This window comes from Leucoraja erinacea, chromosome 4, assembly GCF_028641065.1.
Source record: "Leucoraja erinacea ecotype New England chromosome 4, Leri_hhj_1, whole genome shotgun sequence".
NCBI classification, from domain to species: domain Eukaryota; kingdom Metazoa; phylum Chordata; class Chondrichthyes; order Rajiformes; family Rajidae; genus Leucoraja; species Leucoraja erinaceus.
Genome location: NC_073380.1, coordinates 30727913 through 30753791, shown reverse-complemented (window position 1 = coordinate 30753791; position 25879 = coordinate 30727913). Strand labels below are relative to the sequence as shown.

At 44.0% G+C, this 25879-nt stretch overlaps 1 protein-coding gene across 5 annotated transcripts in view; it reads left to right on the top strand.

Annotated features, from left to right (window-relative positions):
• LOC129696236 (acetyl-coenzyme A synthetase, cytoplasmic-like) overlaps positions 1-24973 on the top strand; it is a 109620-nt gene extending 84647 nt beyond the window's left edge. For all 5 annotated transcript variants that reach the window (XM_055633939.1, XM_055633941.1, XM_055633938.1 and 2 more), the window contains 9 exons: positions 2870-3003; positions 3680-3812; positions 7382-7438; positions 7550-7630; positions 10618-10726; positions 14167-14235; positions 16935-17111; positions 23101-23175; positions 23272-24973. In XM_055633939.1, coding sequence (XP_055489914.1) covers positions 2870-3003; positions 3680-3812; positions 7382-7438; positions 7550-7630; positions 10618-10726; positions 14167-14235; positions 16935-17111; positions 23101-23175; positions 23272-23399 — 963 coding nt within the window. In that variant the 3' untranslated portion in view covers positions 23400-24973. The remainder of the gene's footprint in view (positions 1-2869; positions 3004-3679; positions 3813-7381; positions 7439-7549; positions 7631-10617; positions 10727-14166; positions 14236-16934; positions 17112-23100; positions 23176-23271) is intronic.
• Positions 24974-25879: the final 906 nt, after the last annotated feature.

Genomic DNA, 25879 nt, shown 5'->3' with positions numbered 1-25879 from the left:
TTATTGGTCTTTATAAGTATTTATTGCTCCCAGGTAATGTCCACAGTGTATTCTATGCATTTTCTGTCTGAGTTCGTTTTGAATCTGTGGGTTTGTTGGTCGGGGGCTTCTGGACATCTGAATTTCCCTGAGGGGATCAATAAAGTATTTATAAATATATCATCTACACTGGTTCCACCTGCCTGTGATTGGCCCATATCATTCTAAACAGATCCTATCCATGTAACTGTCCAAATGTCTATGAAATGTTATGATAGTACCTGCTCTCTGGTACTGCCTCCTCTGGCAGCTCATTCCATGCACCCACAAACCATTGCGTAAAAAAGCTGCCCCTCAGGTTTCTATTAAATCATTCCCCCTCAGCTTAAATAAGAAAGAGGAGATATACATCTCTTGCTTCCTTTAAACCCTGGACAGCACAGTGACTGGTAGTTAGGTGGCTCAATGGTGCAATTGGTAGAGCCGTTGCCTCACAGCGCCAGAGACTTGGGTTTGATCCCGACCTTGTGTGCTGTCTGGGAGGAGTTTGTGACCACATGGGTTTCCTCCAGGTGCTCTGGTTTCCTCTCACACCCCAAAGACCGTGTGAGTTTGCAGATTAATTAGTATCTGTAAAATTGCCTCCAGTGTGTGAAATGAATGAGAAAGTGGGATAATATAGAACTCATGTGAATGGGTGATCGATGGTCGGCATGGGCTCGGTGGGCTGAAGTGCCTGTTTCCTTGCTGTTTCTCTAAACTAAACTGAACTAAAAACGACTGGGTCCACTGGAAAATTTCGTACACCACTGTGTAACATGTAAAAATGTGAAATGGGGGAGATATGCTTGATTAATAGGAGTATCTAGACTAAGTGGGACCCGTTGGGTCCCATTTTCACACGTGAGTGCTGGTCCCCCAACGCAATATTCCACCTCTACACCAATTCCAATATTGGTGACCAATGGTGGTGGGGGGTGGCTTTCTGGAGCGCTAGTATGGGTGTTGTGGGCCGAAGGGACTGGTTTCCAGAGGGCTGGTATGGACATTGTGGGCCAAATGGATTATTGGGCTGGCAGCTCAGTCACTCAGGCCTGGTGGGCTGGAAGCTCAGTCAGGCCTGGTGGGCTGGTAGCTCAGTCACTCAGGTTGGTGGGCTGGCAGCTCAGCCACTCAGGATTGGTGGGCTGGCAGCTCAGCCACTCAGGATTGGTGGGCTGGCAGCTCAGCCCCTCAGGGCTGGTGGGCTGGCAGCTCAGTCACTCAGGGCTGGTGGGTTGGCAACTCAGAAACTGCCAGAAATTCTGCCCAAAACAGGTGAGAGAGAAGGGGGAGAATCAATTTTAGACATTTTTCATCTTTTTCTACAGATCACAGCAATGAAGGAGGAAAGTCTATCCTGGCCTGGATCTCACAGGGGGCCAATGAAGGGAGGGAGAAAAATACTGGGTTGAGGTTTAATACTTACAAGGGGGAATACTTACTGATGGGCCGAAGGGACTCCTCCTGGGCTAGTATATGCTTAATGGGCCAAGGGACAATAATTCTGAGTGAAATCTCAGTGAAAGGCACTTTTTGTGGACATTTCCTGGCCTGGCACGGGCCTTTTGGGCCAAATTGTTCCTCCTGGGTTAATGCGGGCATTTTGGGCAAAAGGGACTGGTTTTGGGGCTAACAGGAGCCTTGTGGGCTGAATTGAATGGTTTCAGGTAGTCCAAATGTGGGCTGGCAGTTCACTCACTCAATCACGGCTGGTGGGCTGGCAGTTCACTCACTCATGGCTGATGGGCTGGCAGTTGACTGACTCATGGCTGTTGGGCTGGCAGTTCACTCACGGCTATTCCTTGAAATTCCATTTCAAGCAGAGTGCAGGCCACCAAATTCAAATGCAAATATGCAAATGTTTTGAGGAGTGCATGAGTGAATGTAAATGTGAAAAGTGAAAAAAGTTTCAGCGTGTGGTTTTGGCGGACCAAGGAATCAAAGGCCGAATCTGACACACACACACACACACACACACACACACACACACACACACACACACACACACACACACACACACACACACACACACACACACACACACACACACACACACACACACACACACACACACACACACACACACACACACACACACACACACACACACACACAGTTTTAAAAGTATATATATATGATGATGATATATGGTATGATAGATTTCTCAAAATGGAACTCTTACTTGCATGTCCTGAAATGGAACAATGAAATTCTTACTTGCAGCAGCACAACAGATATGATAACATAGTACTCAGTAAACACCATAATAACACAATAGTAAACAGCAAAGAGTTATATATGTAAAAATTCAAAAACAATGCTCCCAAGTCTATGTAGTTCGGTTATTTGGAGGTTGTAGTCTTAATAGCCTGATGGTTGTTGGGAAGAAGCTGCTCCGGAACTTGGATGTTACAGTTTTCAGGCTCCTGTACGTTCTCCCCAATGGCAGGAGAGAAATAATTGTGGCCAAGTTGGTGTGGGTCTCTCATGATGCTGGCTGTCTTTTTGAGGCAGGGACTCCGGTAGATGCCTTCATGTAGATCCCTTCAAGCAGTGTTAAAGATGGGCAATCAACCTTTGGCCTTGTCCCAGTGATGCCAAGCAGCCCCAAAATGTTTTTTTTTTTGTTTTTAAAAAGAAAGGTGGGATATGCACTTGACTGGGATGAATTTGTAAATAGATTTATTTATTGAAATCATATTCTATGTCGCTCTCCCAGGGAGATGCTAACTGCATTTTGTTGTCTCTGTACTGTACACTGACAATGACAATTAAAGTTGAATCTCGATCTGAATCTGAATCTGAATTTCCAATAAATATATTTTCTGTTAATCTCTGTCCATTTTAGTTTGAGGGTCTGCTGCTTTATCCGCATGTGGGGAGGCTGTACGAGATGATCGAAAAGTACAAAGTGACGAAGCTCTACACAGCACCCACTGTCATTCGAATGCTGATGAAGTTCGGAGAGGAACCCGTGAGAAAGTAAGGCAATGGGTCTTCATGTGACCATTTGTGTGTATAACACACAGACAGCTGTGGAGGCCAAGTCAGTGGATATTTTAAAGGAGGAGATTGACAAATGGCCTAATTCTGCTCCTAGAATTTATGAACTTATGAACTGTGTCCTTGGTCAAACAGTGTCTTTGGGCCCATGAATCTACCTGACATTGTTCCCTGGAAAGTTGCCGGTTTTGAGATTGTTTGGTGGTCAAAGTCCGCCCATCGCTGAATATAATACTCCACCAATGTCTTATACAATTGTAACAGATCATCCTTACCTCTATACTCAAACCCAATGGACCAATGAAGGCCAATGCAACAAAACCTTCTTTACCACCCTATATATATCTGTGATGCTGCTTTCAGGAAACTATGTACCTGTACTTCTAGTTTCTATGCGATCCAGTCAGCAGAAAGACTATACATAATTACAAAGAAGCCACCCACAGTGTACAGATCTGTTGGAGTAGAGGTTTAAAAGAGTGGAACAATTGTGATCAATGATTACAGATCCGCTTCTGCGACCAGAACGCAGAGAGCCCCTTGGCTTGGGCAGCGTCTTGGTTTTCTGGGGGGTTTTATTCCAGGTGTTTTGTGTGATTTAAAAATCCATCTTTTTCTCTCTGTGAAATTTTTTTTTTTAATTTCACCTCTTCAGATTCAACCTTGAGTCTTTGAAGATCTTGGGCTGTGCTGGAGAGCCCATTAACCCTGAGGCATGGACATGGTACCATGACGTCATTGGGAATGGCCGTTGTCCCATCATGGACACCTTTTGGCAGACGGAAACGGTAAATATTCTGTTGAAGAGCCATCCTCTTCATGTGGGGACGAGCCCAAGATGGTTGCAGATCCTTTTTTTTTATCCCCGGCATACAGTTTAGAGATATTTTTAGCAGGATTCTCCTTCAGAATTTGAAAACCTTTAGATTTAGCAGCTTATTGTTAAAGATATTACATGGTGGCAATGTGGTCCAACTCTAAGAGCTGTTGCCTCACAGTACTGGAAACGCAAGGTTCAATCCTGACCACATTGCCGTTTGTACAGAGTTTGCACGGTATTCCTGTAACCATATCTTATTGTAAGTTCTATTCCTATTTCACACAAACCCAAAGGAGTTTATTTAGAGCATAGAACAGTGCATCACAGGAAGAGACCCCACAGCCCTAATGTCCACGTTGAACATGATGCAAATTAAACCAATCTCTTTTGCCTGCACGTGATCCATAACTGAATATTCCCTGCATATCTATGTGCCTATCCAAAAAGCCCTTCAATGCCACTGTCGTATTTGCCTTCACCACCACTGCTGGTGGAGCATTCCAGGCAGCCGCCACTCTCTGTGTTTAATAAAAAAACATGCCCCACACATTCCCTTTAAAGCTATGTCCTCTAGACATTGATATTTCCACCCTGGTTTGACAGTTTTAGTGACAGTGTTATATGAGAATCTGACAAAAAAAAACAAAGGAATTTTAGCATCACCGACAGTGCCTATTATTCCAAAAAATTAGCCAAATGAGATAGCGATAACCGAATCGGCTTTATTGACTGATCTTTCCAATCCCACGATCTCTCCCATCAAGAAGGACTTGAATGAAACACCACCACTTGCAGGATTCCCTAAGTTGCACACTATTCTGTCTTAGAGATGTGTTTACAGATGTTTTATTGCTGCATGTCTCAATACTAGAACTCCGTCCCCAACAGCACTGTGGAAGTAGCTTCATCAGAAGAACAACAATGATTACAAAACGTGGCTCACAACCACCTTCTAAAGGAAATGTTGGTATGGACAATAACACAGGCCTACTCCAGATTGTCCAGACCCTGAAAATGAATTAAGAAGTAATTAAGCATTCACCTGTTTAAATGTATTTCTTTCCTCCTGCCTCGACGAGTCAGATGCAGCCAGTGATTTGTCTGCTTCTACAATTTTCACTTTGAAGCGGGTGTTTTTTAGATCAGATTAGTTTAGAGATACAGCGTGGAAACAGACCCTCTGGCCCACCAAGTCTGTGCCGACCAGTGAACACCCATACACTAGTCCTGCCCTACACACTAGGCACAAACCTGCACGTCTTTGGAATGTGGGAGGAAACTGAAGCACCCGGAGAAATCCCAAGTGGTCACAGAGAGAATGTACAAACTCTGTGTAGACAGCACCCGTAGTTGGGATTGAACCCGGATCTTTGGCGCTGTAAGGCAGCAACTTTATCGCTGCGTCATTGTGATTAGGGAATTAATTTTCTCTCCAACTGATTCATCTTCCTGGCTTCCAAACAACATCCCCCACAATAGCTTGGCTAAGATCAGGGAGTTAGCATGAGGATAAAAATAGGCGCCAACTCTCAATTCACTGTTCCTGCCACATCATCGCGCACACAGCATTTGTGATGAGATCACTTGTGTGTTTGGTTACAAAATCTTTCACATGGATTGTTGACCGTAGGAAGCCAAAGCTTCTTGTCTTCAATTCATCACAAGGACGCACCACTAACTTTGAGGTAAATGGAGAATCATAGAGTCATGCAATATACAAACAGACACTTCCAGTCTGTGCTAATGGTAAAGCAGCACTTTGCACTAATCCTACACTGGTCCTGTTTTATTGCCTTTAGACTTTAGACATACAGTGTGGAATTAGGCCCTTCGACGCATTGATTCCACGCCGTCCAAAGATCACCCCGTACACTAGCACTATCCGACACACGAGGGATAATTTACAATTGGCAGAAGCAAAATACACCTATAAACCTGTGCGTCTTTGGAGTGCAGGCAGAAACCGGAGCACCCGGAGAAATCCCACGTCATCACAGGGAGAACGTACAACTCCAAACAGGGAGAATAAACAAACTCTAAATACAGTTGCCTGCCCAACAATGTCCAGTCCCTGAAAAATAATTAAGAAGTAATTAAGTATTCACCTGTTTACATTTATTCCTCTCCTCCTGTCTCGACTAGTGAGAGGCAGCCAGGGATTTGCCTGTTTCTACTATTGTCACTCTGAAACGGGTGTTTTTTTGTGATTAGATTAGTTTAGTTTAGAGATAGAGTAGGCATTTTGGCCCACCGAGTCCACGGAGACCAGCGATCACCCTTACACTAGTTCTATCCTCCATACTATTCTCGACCAAAAAACAAAGAGAACTTCTTCAAAGCAGTCATACATCAAAGTGGACATAAAGTGTTTTCCCCACAGTTCCATCCACTTCATCCAAATTCTTCATTCATCTTCATTTATACACCAGGCCCAATTTACCGTTAGCTTCCAAACCCGTATGTCTTTGGAACATGGAAGGAAGCTGGAGCATCCGGAAGAAACCAACATGGTCACAGGGAGAACATGCAAACTCCACACAGACAGCGCCAGGGCAAAGGATCAAACATGGGCTGTTGTTGTTGCTGTGAGGCGGCAGCTCTTCTAGCTGCACCACTGTTTTGCCCAAATGATGACCCGGATTAGCTAAAGATGGACACAAAGTGCTGGCGTAATTCAGCGGGTCAGGCAGCATCTCTGGAGAAAAAGCATGTGTGACTTTTTGTGTCGGAACCCTTTTTCAGTCTGATGGGTGAAGGGTAACCTGAAACGTCACCCAACCTCTTTCTTCAGAGTTGCTGCATGACCCGCTGATTTATGCCAGCACTTAGTGTCTATCTTTGGTATAAACCAGCATCTGCAGTTCTTTGGTTCTACGCCCATATTAAATATCTGAGAAGATCAACTGCTCAAGTGTCGATGGAAGATAAGAGCATTGCTCGCTAGTCTATCGAAATGAATTGCACACCCTTGACACCTGCACAATTCTAGAATCTATGAATCTCTGCTGTACAATTATCCATTGGCCTCCACAGCCTTCTCTTCTGTGGCATTGAATTCCCCAGATTCACCACCCTTTGACTAAATAAATTCCTCCTTGTCTCCTTTCTAATGGTACCTCCTTTTATTCTGAGGCTATGGCCTCTAATCCTAGACTCTCCCATTACTGGAAACATCCTCGCCACCATCCACTCTATCCAGGCCTTTCACAATTAGGTAAGTTTCAATGACGCACCCACTCATCCTTCTAAACTCCAGAGCGTACAATGCTCATCAAATGCTCAATGTTCATCCGTCAAATGCTCTTCGGATAGGATTGTTAACCCAATCATTCCTGGGATACTTCTCGTAAACCTCCTCTGGACCCTCTCCAACAGCAGCACATTCTTCCTTAGATATGGGGCCCAATCAAGCCATGCACAAGTACGAGGTGTAAAATACCAGAGTGCAGAATATATTGTTACAGCAATGTAGCTTTAAAGTTACTGTGCGGTAGACCAGCATGCGGCTACACCTTGTTGTCTGCTTTGTGTGAACAGGGAGGTCCAATGATGACACCATTGCCAGCTGCTACCCCTCTGAAACCAGGATCTGCTGTAAGCATCACAACTGGCAAATTGTTCTTTTCTTTTTTGAGTTACATCTTTTCCGTCCCAAACTGCTTCTATTAATTGTCTGTTTTCACGTTATCCCACCCACCCTTCCAGACGTTTCCCTTCTTTGGCGTCCTCCCTGCCATTCTGAATCAACATGGGAAGGAGTTGCAGGGAGAAGCTGAAGGATACTTGGTAAGTTCTTGGTCGTGGTCGGCCTGTCCTTCCTTAACCCAGTGAGTTAACAAATATCTCGCTCGGCAGTGCATGTTTGAGAGTACATGTTTGTAAATGGGAGGCGGCATAACACAGCCTCAGCTGGAAACAGACTAACAAGTTGTGCTGATCTCCCTGTTGCCGGAGAATTTAATTCACCTTCCCATTCCCACACAGACCTTTCTGTCCTCGGTCTCCTCCATTGTCAGTGTAAGGCTAAACGCAAATTGGAGGAACAGCATCTCATATTTCGCTTGGGCAGCTTACAGCCCAGTGGTATGAATCTTGATTTCTCTCACTTCACGTAGTCCCGGCATTCCCTCTCTCTCTATCCCTCCCCCACCCAAGACGCACCAGCTTCTTGTTTTCACCCTACAAACAGCTAACGATGGCCTCTTTCCCTAATCTCTCGTTTCCCTTATCCCTAACCAGTCTGAAACGTCACCCATTCCTTCTCCCCAGAGATGCTGCCTGTCTCGCTGAGTTACTCCAGCTTTCTGTGTCCATCAACAAGTTACCAGTCCTTTGGCGATTGGCAACGTGGTAACGTCGTAAGCTTGTAACAATTTATTTTCTATGAGATTACAACTTACTCATGCAAAAATGCTTCAGTGTAACAAAGCTGAACAACAATTCACTGCTTACAAATTGTTTTTGAGATGTTTCTGAGAGGTCTGATAAGGGTATAAAAGCAAGTATTTAACTTCTGAATGCTTTTCTTCCATTCTGCATAAGTATTGGTGGGCAAAAGATACTATGGCCAGTAATATATTGATGTTCAGTTTGTAATACATTAAAATAAGTACAGGTCCACCTCTGATTTTTCCAGCAACTGGCTGGTGGTCCAACATCATCTTTAATCCGGACAAAATTATGAGAGGGTCTTGAAATCCCCCTGGCAGTCTCCCTGTAAATATGGCGCCTAGGCCGGTGATCTCGACCTCATCGGGACTTCCACGGCTGATCTGGACGTTGAATCTTCCTCCTGCGGTGGGGTCTCTGGAACTCCTGCCCGGCCAGAGCAGACAGATCTGTTCTCAAAGCCGACTTCCAAGGCTGACACTGCGGGCCAGTATCTCGGCTCCCCTGGTGCCCTGGGCGGACCGCGCCGGTACCGTTTGATCCTTATCGGAAGCCATGATCATAGTTGGTCCGGCAAAACGGATAATCCAGCAAAGCTCTGGAACCAAAGGTGGTGGACCTGTGTTACGTGTTACAGCCAGCAAGTGTAACACATTGGAGATGTTTCAAAGTGACTGAAATATTGTCCAGCATTAAAGATGGATATGCTCTGCAAAGAAGAACCACAGGTTGTCACGGTTGAGATCAATAATGCTGTATTTGCAACCACTGAAGTTATAGTGTATTAGTGTAGTACTTCCATGGGAATGGGAGATTGCAACCTTCACGTGGACCACCCTGTTTTGACTAATGCAATCAACCAGACATGCACAAACAAGATCAAATAGAACAAGTTGACATATGCAAGAAAAAGAAGTTCTTCCAAGGGCACTCAGTCATAGTACAGCCACTTCTCTTGTGGTGAGAGTTGTGGGGGGTGAACATTCCTTCCCGACAAAATGAGGTTTGATTACATTGGTCAAGAGGCTTTCAGCACATTGGCCTTCATCAGTCAGGGAGATGGGTCTCGACCCGAAAAGCCACCCATTCCTTCCCTCCAGAGATGCTGCCTGTCCTGCTGAATTTCTCCAGCGTTTTGTGTCTATCATTGAATATATAAGTTAGGAAGTTATGTTACTGTTGTACAAAGCATTGGTGAGGCCACATTTTGTGTATTGTGTTCAGTTTTGGGTACTCTGCTATTGGAAAGATGTTTTTAAGCTGGAAAGAGTGCAGAAGAAATTTTGGAGGATGTTGCCAAGATGTGAGGGCCTGAGCTGTCAGGAGGGGATGGGCAAACCAGGCATTCATTCCTTGGAGCGCAGAAGGATGAGGGGTGATCTTGTAGAGGTGTATAAAATCATGAAGGGAAGAGATATGGTAGAAGCACTGAGTAATATATCGAGGGTAGACAATAGAACATAGAACAGTACAGCACAGGAGCAGTGCCTTTCGTCCCACAATGTTTGTGCCAAACATGATACTAAGTTATAGAAACAAGTTTCAAGGTTTCAAAGAGGTTTTCAAGGTCAGTTTATTGTCACGTGTACCAATTCAGGTAGAGTGAAATGTGATTTACCATACAGCCATACTAAAAAAAAGCAACAAGACACACGGCTACATAAAAGTAAACATAAACACCCACCACAGCAGATTCCCCACATTCCTCACTGTGATGGAAGGCAATAGAGTCCAATCTTCTTCCTCTTTATTCTCCCGCGGTCGGGGCAGTCGAACCATCTGCCATTGTGGCGATCGAAGCTCCTGTGTCGGGGCAGTCGAAGCTCCTGCGGCTTAAAGCTCCCGAAGTCCATCTCTAACCAGAGACTGCGAGCGTCATGATGTTAACGCTTAGAGCTCCAAGGTCCAAAGTCCAAAGTCGATCCCCGACAGGATCGCGGGCTCCATGATGGTAAGTCTGCAGGCTCCTGTGGTTGGAGTTCCCGAAGTCGGTCTCCAGCAAAGGCCACCAACACCTGGATGTTCGGCCGCAGTGAGGACGGAGATACAATACGAAAATAAATCTCATCTTTGTTGAGGTAAGAGATTTAAAAACATTTCTCCCAACCCCTCCCCTCCCACCCCCACATAAAACAAGCTAAAGAACACTAAAACATACATTTATCACATACTAGCAAACAACAAAGAAGGAATGGACAGACAGAATGTTGGCGAGGCAGCAATTTGGTGATGCCGTCCGGCAAGGAACTGCAGATTCTGGTTAATGCACAAAAGAACACAGAGTACTGGAGTAACTCAGCAGGTCAAACAGCATCTCTGCAGAACATGAATAGCATTGTTTCGGGTCTCGATGCTTCTTCAAATCCTTGTTATCCTGTTTGCAGGTATTCAAGCAGCCTTGGCCATCTATACTGCGCACAGTGTACGGGGACAATGAACGCTTCGAGACAACTTATTTCAAACAGTTCCCGGGATTTTACCTGACTGGAGATAGTAAACCACTATTTTTACATTCAATTATTCTATGCATTAAATGTAGGTTTGTGTAATTGATTGAATCGACCACCATGTCTGATTGGTGATTCCTGGGGATTGATTTGAAGCTGTGTGATCAAGTTATTTATATTCCACTTCCTTAATGCAAAAAGAACCTTTCAATTCCAAAGCCACTTACTAGTCAAATCCTGAGATGTTTTCTGCAGATACAACAGAATGCTTTTATATATATTTCAGAGCAGAGTGATGTTCCTTTGGACTTGACAACCAATTTCAAAGGATTTTGAATCAATGAGAGAGAGAGAGAGGCGACACACACACACACACACACACACACACACACACACACACACACACACACACACACACACACACACACACACACACACACACACACACACACACACACACACACCACACACCACACACACACACACACACACACACACACACACACACACACACCCACACACCCACCAAAATTATTATATGCTTGAAATATTTTCCTATGGCAAATGGAAATTTAAATTCTGGTCTTGGCACTTGAACTATTCACAAGTACCAGAGGAATTGGAAAAAAAAAATCTAAAATGCAATAAGTGTCTCTATCACTCTAATAACCGAATGAAGTGGAGATAAGAGTAAGAGTATGTGGTAACATCTCCGGGAAGTGGGAGTGACAGGGGTGATTGTTTGATAGCAATGGGGAAAAAAACCATTGTTATATCTGAGCTTTCAATTATCTGTAGGAGGTAGAAAAGAGAAAAGGGAATTGCCAGGGTGGCAGGTATCCTTGATGATACTTGCAGTCTTCTTGATGAAATGCACTGTAAAGATGGACTGGATGGAAAGGTGCAATGAGCTTGGGATGGACTGGGCCGTGTTCACCACTCTGCAGGTTCATGTTGTCTACAGCTGAACAATTGCCATCCCAAGCGAGATCCTTGAGAATACTATCTCAAGGGACAGGCAGCATCTCTGGAGAGAAGGAATGAGTGATGTTTTGTGTCAAGACCCTTCTTCAGACTGATTGGCATTCTTTGTAGATGTATATTCCTGTAAGCAAATTGCATGGGGTCTAGATTAGACAGGAACAAGAAGTAATCGCTGCACCAGAGATACTTGGTACACAGCAGTGTGCACTTAAAAATATAAGAAATGGTATGGGAAGACATTTGGGATGGAGAGGTGGAGTTTATTGATTGTTTTTAAGTGTTGTCAAAGATTTATCCTCAACATAAGGTAACGATTTTGGGTGATCCAAACTTTGTACATCTGGAGATACAAGGAACTGCAGATGCTGGTTTAGAAATAAAAAACACAAAGTGCTGGAGTAACTCAGCTGATCAGGCAGTGTCCCTGGAGAACGTGGATATGTGACATTTTGGATCAGGACTCTTCTAAGGACTTCTTCAGGCCCTTCCAAAGAAGGGTTCCGACCTGACATGTCACCTATCCGTGTTCTCCAGGGATGTCGCCTGACCCGCTGAGTTACTCTGTCACTGACTTTCTGCGCATCTGATGGATAAGTTCTTTACAGACAGAGTGGTTGATATCTGAAATGTACTGCCAGAGTAAACGTGGAAACGGATACAAATGCTATGTTTAGGAGGTATTTGGACAAACATCTAAATAGGACAAGGCGCTAAACGATACGGACCCAATGCAGACAAATGGGATTAGTGCAGATTGGCTAAAGGGTTGGTATGGATGTGTAAATAGCTCGTTCTAAGCTCCCCCCCCAGTCTAGTTTCAGTCAAAAATCACTGAGTCAATCACTTGCGCATTTAAACTTTATTTTGGAAAAACACAATAACAGTTCCCCATTACTGTACCTAACCACCGTGGATTCAGTCCTTGTATCTGCCTGATCAAGCCCTCCTAGCCTCGTGCAAGCAGAGACACACCAGAAGGTCACCCAGTCCTAAGCGCACTCCCAGAAGATCGACACAGGACCTCGTGGGAGCGGCCTTTTATTGGTCCCCGAACCTTGAAGGGCCGAATCCCATGGGGATGGTCTCTTTACAATCCAATAACAGATATCGATTAACAACTTACATGATAGACATTTCCCCAACCAATAATACAGTAACCAATATAATGAATTTAGAAGAAAGTTCGAGAATGAAGCAAACAAGAATAAACATTGAAACATGTGGCCTGAGATTCAAACAGTTTCTCCAAGGCACAACAGTTTGACCAATCATCAATTAACAAGATAACTGTCTTGCAGCATTATTTATACTATTTACAATGCCTTTGCAGCGATCCAATCGAAATGATGCATTTAGGGTTCGTTTGCAAAACTGCTATACATTTTATCAATTTAGGAGAAACAAGGAGAACACCTGGACCCCTCACCACCTTGCATACCTGCGATTAGGAAAAGGGGAGATGCAACGAGACCTGGGTGTCATGGTACACCAGTCATTGAAAGTAGGCATGCAGGTGCAGCAGGCAGTGAAGAAAGCGAATGGTGTGTTAGCTTTCATAGCAAAAGGATTTGAGTATAGGAGCATGAAGGTTCTACTGCAGTTGTACAGGGTCTTGGTGAGACCACACCTGGAGTATTGCGTACAGTTTTGGTCTCCAAATCTGAGGAAGGACATTATTGCCATAGAGGGAGTGCAGAGAAGGTTCACCATTGATTCCTGGGATGTCAGGACTTTCATATGAAGAAAGACTGGATAGACTCCCTAGAATTTAGGAGATTGAGGGGGGATCTTATAGAAACTTACAAAATTCTTAAGGGGTTAGACAGGCTAGATGCAGGAAGATTGTTCCCGATGTTGGGGAAGTCCAGGGCAAGGGGTCACAGTTTAAGGATAAGGGGGAAATCTTTTAGGACAGAGATGAGAAAAACATTTTTCACACAGAGAGTGGTGAATCTCTGGAATTCTCTGCCACAAAAGGTAGTTGAGGCCAGTTCATTGGCTATATTTAAGAGGGAGTTTGATGTGGCCCTTGTGGCTAAATGGATCAGGGGGTATGGAGGGAAGGCAGGTACGGGATACTGAGTTGGATGATCAGCCATGATCATATAGAATGGCGGTGCAGGCTCGAAGGGCCCGAATGGCCTACTCTTCCAACTAATTTCTATGTTTCTATGTTTCTATACCAGCCTGAGCCTGGACTGGCTAGCGCCATCCAAAGCCTGTAAAATTTCAGCTGACAAGGGTTAAGCAATTCTGACAAGTGCAGGGATCCTCCATTTTATGGTGTCTTTAATTTGGCCAGTATTGGGCTGAACAGTCCGTTTCTGTGCTGTTGGACTCCATGACTCTATGAAGTTACCTTCTGACGCTTGAATGTGACTTAAAGTAACTCATAAACATGTTCAGGCTATTGTTCAACAAGTTGTCGGCTTGTGTGTGTGGATAATAAATGATTTTCTTTTCCAGTTTGGTGACTTTCTCACAGAAAGCTTTATTGTGCAGGTTGCAGGAGAGATGTGGATGGCTATTACTGGATCACAGGAAGGATAGACGACATGCTCAATGTTTCAGGTAGAAATGTTAACTTCATCTCACAATGGGCTTTATGTTCATTCAGGTGGTGTGTTCTTCCTGAACACCTATCCTTGAGGTTCTCAGCGTGAGGGTATATTTGACCCTCTGGCTATATATTTAAAAAAAGACAACCTCACATTCTTTCGGTCAACCTTCATTTCTTTAGGTTACCTCAAGCCCTTTGAAACCAATGACTGATATTTTAACAATTTTATTGTGGGAAAGATGATGACAATCTGCCAGACTTTGTCCTGCCCACCTCTCCTCTAGCTCCTCCCCCCCCTCCCACCCCACTACTTCTGAAGAAGTGTCCCAATCTGAAATGCCACCTGTCCATGTTTTCCAGAGATGCTGCCTGGCCTGCTTAGTTACTCCAGTACCTCTTGTCCTTTTTGTTTGGTAAACCAATACCCACGGTTCCTTGTTTCTACATTTGGAGTATTGCGGTCAGTTTTGGTCACCCTGCTATGGGAAGGGTGTCATTGTAGAGAGTGCAGTGAAGATTTACAAGGATGTTGCCACGCTCAAGCACCTGAAGTTTTGGAAGAGATTGGGCAAGCTAGGACTTTTATTCCTCGGAGTGCAAGAGACTAAGGAGTGATCTTATACAGGCGTATAAAACCATGAGAGGAATTGATGGAGGTGAATCACAAAGTCTTTTATCCAGAGTAGGGAACTGAAGGGCCAGAGGACAAAGGTTTAAGGTGAGAGGGGAAAGATTTAATAGGAATCTGAGGAGCAACTTTTTCACTCACATGGTGAATGGAATGAGTTGCCAGAGGAGGTAGTTGAGGCAGGTACATTAATAACATTGGAAAGATAATTGGACAGGCATATGGATAGTAAAGATTTAGGAGTATAATGGCTAAATGTGGGCAAATAGGTCTAGCTTAGATGGGCTCATTGGTCAGCATGGGCAAGTTGGACTGAAAGGTCTATTTCCATGCCGTGTAACTCAATGACTCTATTCAGTACTCCTCTCTGTTTGCAGTTAAACTGATAGTCCTCATGCTCCATTTATTGAATAGACTTCAATCTTAACAACAAGCTAATTATGTGCCACTTTATCAAACCTATTTTGAAAGTCCACTTCAATTCCCTCATTAATCTACTCCGCTACTTCATTAGAAACCCCATCAAAGTTAGTTAAACACATATTTGGCATTGATGACATTCCCTAATCAATCCACATTTGTGCAAGTGACTGTAAATAGTGCATTGACTATTATTTACCCACTAGCAAGGATAAACTGACTGATATGTAGTTCCCATGTTTACCACAACATATATTTTTCAACAAAAATATAATATTTGCCATTTTGTTAACCTCAAGCCATCTCCCTTCAAAGAATATTTGGACGATGCCCTATTAATTTCAATATTTAATTCTCTTAGCAACCCAGGATGCAATCCCTTGGGAACACTTGTTTTACCCGTGTTAAATATAGCTGGCCTTTCTTGTACATCTCTTTATCAATTTTTAGCCCCTCCAATATTCTCTGGTGAGGCTTCTGCAGTAACTTTGGGTGGCACAGTGGAGCTGTGGTAGAGTTGCTGCCTTACAGTACAAGACACCCGGGTTCAATCCTAACTGCGGGTGCGGTCTGTATGGAGTTTGCATCTTCTCCTAGTGACCGTGTGGGTTTTCTCCGGTTGCTCCAGTTTCTTCCCATATTCCACAGACGTGCAGGTTTGTATGTTAATTGGCTTCTGTAAATTGTCCCTGGTGTGTAGGATAGAATTACTGTACAGGTGATCATTCATCGGAGGGACTATTTCCATTCTGTATCTCTAAACTAAACTAAACTACTTGCAATACTTCTGTAGATTCTGATGTACTTACTTTGAGTAGATCTCTTTTTTGGCTCATTTTATTACTGCTATGTGGTGATTTTTTAGATTGCTTCTTATGTTTATAGCATTATTATTTTCATAATCTACTTGAGATCACTTTATTTCCTTTTGATTCTCACTTGATTTTGTTTTCAGCCATCATCTGCAGTGCACCCCTTTTTCCTGTTTTATTTTATTCTCTATTGTCAAATACTAAAGGGCATAGCTTTAAGATGAGAGGGGTAAAGTTTAAAGGAGGTGTGCAGGACAATTTATTTTCCACACAGAATGTAGTGAGTGCTGGAAAACACTGCTGTTGAAGCAGATACATTTGTGGTATTTTAGATAGGAACATGGAAATGCGGGTATTGGAGGGATATTTAGTTATATGATTAGTACAGGTGTCAGATGTTATGGGGAGAAGGCAGGAGAATGGGGGTAAGAGGGAGAGATAGATCAGCCATGATTGAATGGCAGAGTAGACTTGATGGGCCGAATGGTCTAATTCTACTATTCCTTATGCCGGTAGATAAATTATGGTGTCCTGTTCAGCACAGACAACATGGGCCGAAGGGCCTGTTCTAGTGCTGCACTGTTCTGTTTGGTCATCGAGGGAGCTCTGGCCTTGATTACCCGAGCTCTATCCCTTGTGGTAAGAAACCCTCTGGCCCCGTTCCAATAGCTGTAGGTATTGGTTTTATGTGGCTTATGGCTTCCTAGTCTCAGGTGAGTAAAGGAGTCTCATGGTTTGGAAATGTGTAGAACTTCCTCGACCTTCCGCTGATGAATTGCTGTGAAGAAAGAACTTGCCCTGTGGATTCCATCATTGTATCTCTTGACATCTCCGCTGTTGAAACCAACAGGTCATCTACTGAGCAGTGCGGAGGTGGAATCAGCCCTGTCAGAACACAGTGCAGTGGCGGAGGTTGCAGTGGTGAGCCATCCTCACCCCGTGAAAGGCGAATGCATCTACTGTTTTGTCACACTGAAGGATGGAAGAGAATTGACTCAGTCCATTTCAGATGAACTGAAAAACAAAGGTACTTTGGACAAGAGAGATGGCTACGTCGAAAGCCTGAAGATAAGGGAATCCAGCAGCAGAAAGCTGTACTGTTGTTGGTCATGTACATCAATGATCTGGATGAAGGTGTGGTAAATTGGATTAGTAAGTATGCAGATGATACTAAGATAGGTGGTGTTGTGGATAATGAAGTAGATTTCCAAAGTCTACAGAGAGATTTTGGCCATTTGGAAGAATGGGCTGAAAGATGGCAGATGGAGTTTAATGCTGATAAGTGTGAGGTGCTACATCTTGGCAGGACAAATCAAAATAGGACGTACATGGTAAATGGTAGCGAATTGAGGAATGCAGTTGAACAGAGGGATCTAGGAATAACTGTGCAAAGTTCCCTGAAGGTGGAATCTCATGTCGATAGGGTGGTAAAGAAAGCTTTTGCTATGCTAGCTTTTATAAATCAGAGCATTGAGTATAGAAGTTGGGATGTAATGTTAAAATTGTACAAGGCATTGGTGAGACCAATTCTGGAGTATGGTGTACAATTTTGGTCGCCCAATTATAGGAAGGATGTCAACAAAATAGAGAGAGTACAGAGGAGATTTACTAGAATGTTGCCTGGGTTTCAGCAACTAAGTTACAGAGAAAGGTTGAATAAGTTAGGTCTTTATTCTTTGGAGCGCAGAAGGTTAAGGGGAGACTTGATAGAGGTCTTTAAAATGATGAGAGAGATAGACAGAGTTGATGTGGACAAGCTTTTCCCTTTGAGAATAGGGAAGATTCAAACAAGAGGACATGACTTCAGAACTAAGGGACAGAAGTTTAGGGGTAACATGAGGGGGAACTTCTTTACTCAGAGAGTGGTAGCTGTGTGGAATGAGCTTCCTGTGGAAGTGGTGGAGGCAGGTTCGATTTTATAATTTAAAAATAAATTGGATAGGTATATGGACGGGAAAGGAATGGAGGGTTATGGTCGGAGTGCAGGTAGATGGGACTAGGGGAGAATACGTGTTCGGCACGGACTTGTAGGGCCAAGATGGCCTGTTTCCATGCTGTAATTGTTATATGGTTATATGTTATATGGTTAACCATATAACAATTACAGCAAGGAAACAGGCCATCTCGGCCCTTCTAGTCTGTGCCGAACACTTATTCTCCCCTAGTCCCATCTACCTCCACTCAGTCTGGACACTTTAACTATTTACTCTAGAGAAGATGATTTTACGGAGAGAGGTGCCTGAGTTTATGTGGGGATGGGGGTATCACTATAGCGGGTGTCAGGGGTGATGGTGAGAAGGCAGGAGAATGGGGTTAGGAGGGAGTGATAGATCAGCCATGATTGAGTGGCGGAGTACACGTCATGAGCCAAATGGCCTAATTCTGTTCCTATCTCTTTTGATCTATGATCTTATGGTAATCATGCTTCCTGCTCCCATCAACCATCAGACTTGAACCACCCTTCACCTTGCACAACACAACGAGAGTGGCACAGTGGAGGAACGGTAGTGTTGCTGTCTTACAGTACCGGAGACCCAGGTTCGATCCTGACTACGGGTGCTGTCTGTGCAGAATTTGCACGTTCTCCCTGTGACCCGGTAGGTTTTCTTCAGGTGGCCTGGTTTCCTCCCACATAACAAGGCAGTGCAGGTTTGCAAGTTAATTGCCTTCTGTAAATTGTCCCTCGCGTATTGGATAGAATTAGTGTATGGCTGGTCGGCGCGAACATGGTGGATGTCATAAATCATGATTTGCAAGAATTTAAGTTTCAATCTCTCTGAGGTAAATACAGTGTTCCTGCCGACCAGTGATCCCCGCACACTAACACTATCCTACACACAGTAAGGACAATTTACGCTTATACCAAGCCAATTAGCCTACAAACCTGTATGTCTTTGGAGTGTGGGAGGAAACCGGAGCACCTGGAGAAAAACCCACGCGATCACGGGGAGAATGTGCAAACTCCGTACAGACAGCACCCACAGTCGGGAGCGAACCCAGGTCTGTGGCGCTGTAAGGCAGCAACTCTACCGCTGCGCCACCATGCCCGCCCTTTCTCAAGACAAAATATGTATATCTCTTGCCATATATATATATGACAAGAGATGTATAAGAGATATCTTTCTTGTCATATATCTAAGACAAGATATATATATTTCACTAGACTAATTGGGACTCGTTGGGTCCCATGTTCACACGGGAGGGCTGGTCCCCTGACGCAATATTCCACCTCTCCACCAATTCCAATATTGGTGGCCAGTGGGGGGGGGGGGCTTTCTGGAGTGCTGGTATGGGTTCTTGGGGTGGCAGCTCAGTCCCTCAAGCCTGATCTGCTGGCAGCTCACACGGCTGGAGGGCTGGCAGTTGACTCATGACTATTCCTTGAAATTCCATTTCAAGCAGGGTGCAAGGTCACCAAATTCAAATCCATGTTCCTACCATTTCAAGCAGGGTGCAAGGCCACCAAATTCAAATGCAGCTTCATACCATTTCATGCAGGGTGAAACCACCATAAAACCACACAAAACACCAAACTCACAGTTCAATAGACATTCAGTATGTTCAGTTGATACACAGCTCAGACAGTCGTGGCCTCTCCCTCCCCAATCATGCAGAGACTGAGCCACACCCACACTTCCGGGTTTTATAACGCCTCCCCCTCTCACCGGAAAAGGTGTGGCTTTCATGGCGTGATTGACAGGAGATAGATTCTCAACATTTTTTAAACACTGATAACACTTTTATTTTTCATTGATGGGAAGAATTCTCTGCACCTATTCAGCGGAGGGGGGAGTAAGATAGCCAAAAATCACAGCCGTAAGTGGTAGCGTTTTATCTAAAATCAATATGCAGTGCAAACAGTATGTAAGTGCATTTGCAGCAGTGCCTTTTAACTTCAAGCCATAGTACCGAAGCCGCAATTGGCAGCAAGTAGTGCCTTTCAACTTCAAGCCAAAGCACCCAAGGCACCATTTGCAGTAAGTAGTGCCTTTCAACTTCATGCCACCATTTGCAGTAAGTAGTGCCTTTCAACTTCATGCCACCATTTGCAGTAAGTAGTGCCTTTCAACTTCATGCCACCATTTGCAGTAAGTAGTGCCTTTCAACTTCAAGCCAAAGCAACCAAGCCACCATTTGCAGTAAGTTGTGCCTTTCAACTTCTTGCCAAAACACCCAAGCCACCATTTGCAGTAAGTAGCGTCTTTCAACTTCATGCCACCATTTGCAGTAAGTAGTGCCTTTCAACTTCGTGCCAACATTTGCAGTAAGTAGTGACTTTCAACTTCAAGCCAAAGCACCCAAGCCACCATTTGCAGTAAGTAGTGCCTTTCAACTTCAAGCCAAAGCTCCCAACCCACCATTTGCAGTAAGTAGTGCCTTTCAACTTCATTCCACCATTTGCAGTAAGAAGTGCCTTTCAACTTCATTCCACCATTTGCAGTAAGTAGTGCCTTTCAACTTCGCCAAAGCACCCAAGCCACCATTTGCAGTAAGTAGTGCCTTTCAACTTCATTCCACCATTTGCAGTAAGTCGTGCCTTTCAACTTCATTCCACCATTTGCAGTAAGTAGTGCCTTTCATCTTCAAGCCATAGCACCCAAGCCACCATTTGCAGTAAGTAGTGCCGTTCAACTTCATGCCAACATTTGCAGTAATGAGTGCCTTTCAACTTCATGCCAACATTTGCAGTAAGTAGTGCCTTTCAACTTCAAGGAAAGCACCCAGGCCACCATTTGCAGTAAGTAGTGCAGTTAAACTTCAAGCCAAAGCACCTGCCACCATTTGCAGTAAGTAGTGCCTTTCAACTTCAAGCCAAAGCACCCAAGCCACCATTTGCAGTAGGTAGTGCCTTTCAACTTCATGCCAACATTTGCAGTAATGAGTGCCTTTCAACTTCATGCCACCATTTGCAGTAAGTAGTGCCTTTCAACTTCAAGCAAAGCACCCAAGCCACCATTTGCAGTAAGTAGTGCCATTCAACTTCAAGCAAAACACCCGCCACCATTTGCAGTAAGTAGTGCCTTTCAACTTCAAGCCAAAGCTCTCAACCCACCATTTGCAGTATGTAGTACCTTTCAACTTCAAGCCAAAGCACCCAAGCCACCATGCGCAATAAGTAGTGCCTTTCAACTTTAAACCAAAGCTCCCAAGCCACCATTTGCAGTAAGTAGTGCCTTTCAACTTCAAGCCAAAGCACCCAAACAACAATTTGCAGGCAGTGCCTTTTTACTTCAAACAAACCATATTTTCATTTTCAAACCACATTAAGGGTACTCACAGTTGTGTAGACATTTGTTCAGTGTTATTCAGAGCTCAGAGAGACGTGACCCTTGGCTTCATCCATACTGCAGAGACTGAGTGAGGCACACCACTTCCTGGTTTTATAGTCCCTCCCCATCCCTCCAGCAGGGGCAGCAGAGAGAATGGTGAATTGTACTTTGCAGTAAGTAGTGCCTTTCAAATTCAAGCCAATGCACCCACGCCACCATTTGCAATAAGTAGTGCCTTTCAACTTCAAGCAAAGCACCCAAGCCACCATTTGCAGTAAGTAGTGCCTTTCAACGTCATGCCACCATTTGCAGTAAGTAGTGCCTTTCAACTTCAAACCAAAGCACCCAAGCCACCATTTGCAGTAAGTAGTGTCTTTCAACTTCAAGCCAAAGCACCCAAGCCACCATTTGCAGTAAGTAGTGCATTTCAACTTCAAAGCTCCCAAGCCACCATTTGCAGTAAGTAGTGCCTTTCAACTTCAAGCAAAGCACCCAAGCCACAATTTGCAGTAAGTAGTGCTTTTCAACTTCAAGCCAAAGCACCCAAACAACCATTTGCAGGCAGTCTTTTTACTTCAAACAAACCATATTTTCATTTTCAAACCACATTAAGGGTACTCACAGTTGTGTAGACATTTGTTCCGTTTTATTCAGAGCTCAGAGACGTGACCTTTGGCTTCATCCATATTGCAGAGACTGAGTGAGGCACACCACCTCCTGGTTTTATAGTCCCTCCCCCTCCCTCCAGCAGGGGCAACAGAGAGAATGGGGAATTTTGTAAAAACATTAATATATCTGTCATTTTTCATCGACGGGAAAAATCCTCGGCCTACATGTGGCGGAGGGAGGCTCTGAGCGAGGGGGCCAAAAATGACGGCCGTAGGTGGCGACGTTCTCTCGGAAATGGCCGCACAGAAGGCTAAAAGCGGTCAAGAACAGAGATTTAGTAATATAGATAGATATAGATATGTCTTTCTTGCCATATTTCTCCCTCCATATGACAAGAGATAGGAGAGCGTCAATATCTTGTTATCCATGGCTCCCCGCTCCTGTCAACCTTGTCCTTCACTATAACTGGAACATGCTGCCGCTGAACTCTTGCTTTTGTACATTTGAAAGCGTTGCTCTTACCTGCATTCCTCGATCACCTTTTGAAAGTTCTGTCAAATTCCATCAAAATCAGCTTTGCCGCAATTGAAAACTAGTGGCATACAAGAGGTTTTTAGATAGGTCCATGGATATGTAGGGAATGGAGGGATATGGAACATGTGCAGGCAGATGAGTTTAGTTTAGCTTAGAGATAGAACATGGAAACAGGCCCCCAATGGCCCACCGAATCCGCATCGACCAACAATCACTCTGTATACTAGTTCTATCCTACTCACTAGGGACAGTTTACAGAGGCCAATATACCTACAAACCTGCACATCTTTGGGATATGGGATGAAACCAGAGCACCCATGGAAACCCACATGGTCACAGGGAGAATGTACAAAATCCGCATAGTTAGAATTGAACCTGGGTCTCTGGCACTGTAAGGCAGCGACTCTACCACTGTGCCACTGTTTAATTAGGCACCATGTTCGGCACAGACTTTGTGGGCCAAAGGGCCCATTCCTGTGCTGTACTTTTCCATGTTCTATGTTTTATTTTAAAACTAATAGAATTATGGTCAAAACTGCAAAAAGTTGCAAATTTACTGAATTATTTTTTCATTTATTGAATCATTATCTTTTCCATTTGTAGTTCGGCAAAAGATTGGACCAATTGCCACACCTGACTACATACAGAATGCACCTGGCCTTCCCAAAACCCGTTCAGGTAAAGCGCCTTCCATTTGGCATAATCAATGCTTAACAATCGTAAAAACCAACCAACAAAATAGAATTAAACAGAGTCCTTATTGCTTTCTCAAAGGTAAAATAATGAGACGCATTCTGCGGCAGATTGCTTGCAATGAGAAGGAACTGGGAGATATTTCTACTCTCATCGACCCGACGGTTGTGGATGTCCTCTTCAGCCAGAGATGCCAAGCAGCAGCCTGAGGTGATGTACAGCCATGTCTAAGACCCAGGCCCACGGGAAAGTGAAGAGCCTTATTTTAATCAGGGCATTATACAGATGTTATACCTCATCTGTGTACATTAAGAATAAACCCTTCCTCACTCAAAAACGTCTGTAAATATTGTCTTGCAATTTATGATTACGACCCAAGAAATTCCATGGTTTCGAGATCTCTCTCCTCGAACTGGGATCTTATTACTTGTGTTTGCAGGAAGAAGAATTTCCTTTCATGAGTCCTAACATTAACATTTATTCGCAAAACACAAAATGCTGGAGTATCTCAGTGGGTCAGGCAGCATCTCTGGAGGGAATGAATAGGTGGCATTTGGTGTTGGGACTCTTCGACGGATAAAGATTTGTCCTGACTCGAATCGTCGCCTATCCACTCCCCCCACAGAAGCTGCTTGGCCTGCTGAGTGACTCCAGCACTTTGTGTTTTGCTCAAGATTCCAGCATCTGCAGTTCCTTGCATCTCCATTTACATTTAGTAGTTTGACCTTACACTCCCTTTTTCTCTTTGTACAATAAAGATAAGCACGACATTGAGGCATATGCAGGTTGAACCCAAGCAGGAGTCCGGGTCATGAGTAAGAGAAAACAGAGAACCAGAAAATCATAAAATTATATTTGTTCAAGTGCCTAAAGGGCCTGTCCCACTGTACGAGGTAATTCAAGAGTTCTCCCAAGTTTCCCCTGATTCGAACTCGGAGAATTACGGTAATAGCCGCTCATAGGTACTCGGGGCTCTCGTGGACATTTTTCATCATTTTGAAAAAACTTCACGAGCTTACCGCGTTTCCCGAGTACCTGCTGTTAGCGTTACGAGCTGCTAAGATATGTCCCGAGCTCCGACGTACCCGCTACGTACATTCTACATACTTACCACGAGTTTGATTTTTTTTTAAACTCGGGAGAGCTCTTGGGTAAACTCGTATAGTGGGACAGGCCCTTATCAATGCAGGCTGCCCCTACATCAATATTTCTGAGATCGATTGACTCTTTCATGACTCTAGGGGTTACATGGAAGTTGGAAAATTTAGGGAAAAGTTAACCTGTAAATTTAAGATACAAAATTGCAAACTGAATGCTCAATTGCATTCAAGAATGGAGACGCATTATAAATTATTACTGTTGTCAAATTATTTTAACAACGTTGAAAGCTTTTGAGAAATATATGCATTTGTGTTCAAACTCCTCCATGACCACATCCCGATCTGCCTCTGAACCGCCTAAGCACGACAAGCCTTCAAAATCTCTGTGTTCCTCCAATATTTGTTCGTGCCTAAAGGAGCACCTATTTCTGCTCCCTACTGTAACCGCTTCACAGCTCCTAGCTATGCCTTCACCTGCCTTGATCTCCAGACCGGACAATCCGTTCTTGTTTCTGTCCCCTGTCTGAAGAAGGGTCCCAACCCGAAACATCTTCTATCCATGTTCTCCAGAAATGCTGCATGACCCCTGCTGAATTACTCCAGCACTTTGTGTCTTTTTGGGGGGTAAATCAGTTCCTTGTTTCTATAAGTCCTTCTCAAACTTCTCCACTTCTATACTTCTCTCTCTTTAATATTTTGTACAATACCTGCCTCTGTGGTCTGAGTTTTTCTAGCATTTTCTGTTTTTATCTCTGGTCAGGGTTTAGCTATTATCTGAATATGGCTCAATGTAAAATTTAATTTGATAATGTGATTTACTTTGAGAAGTTTTACGGTTGTACTTGTCATGCTCTGAAATTTCTGCTGCAATTAGTTGAACAATAAAAGCCTGAAATAATTGATATTGTTAATAGGAGCGTGGCGAAATTCATAAAACAGTAGCTTACGTTTCTTTATCAAGAGTGTTTAATAACGTTTGTACTGATAACAGAACAATTAAATTCTTACTTGTGCAGCTTAATAGGCACATAGATGCAATAACACAGATTAATATTTAATAATCAATAATACAATGAATTAATAACTAGAATACGAGGTACCCAAACAGAAAAAAACTGACAACACCTTAATGGGAATTATAAGTTACTAGACCAAGTGCAGACCCGTTGGGTCTGTTCCCCCAATGTGTGGTTGTGTGGGGGGGGGAGGCGGCATGCAGCGTCACACACACACACTAACTATCCCCCCCCCCCCCCCGCATTCACGCTAATTACCCCCCTTGATATTATATTAATATTATTAATTTGCTCCTTTTACCCCATAACCACCCTATCTACTGACGCATAGCCCCCAACTTGCAGTCACATCTAGAGAGGGGAGGGGAGGGGGGGAGGGGTAGAGAGTGAGGGCAGAGAGAGAAGGGGCAGAGACAGAGAGAGAGACAGAGACACAGAGAGAGGGGCAAGAGGGAGAGGGGGGTGGAGAGGAGGAGAAGAGGGAGGGTGGGTGAGGGGGGAAAGGTGGGGGAGGATGGGAGGAGAGAGAGAGGGTGAGAGTGAGAAGGAGAGAGAGGGGGTGCTGAGAGGGGG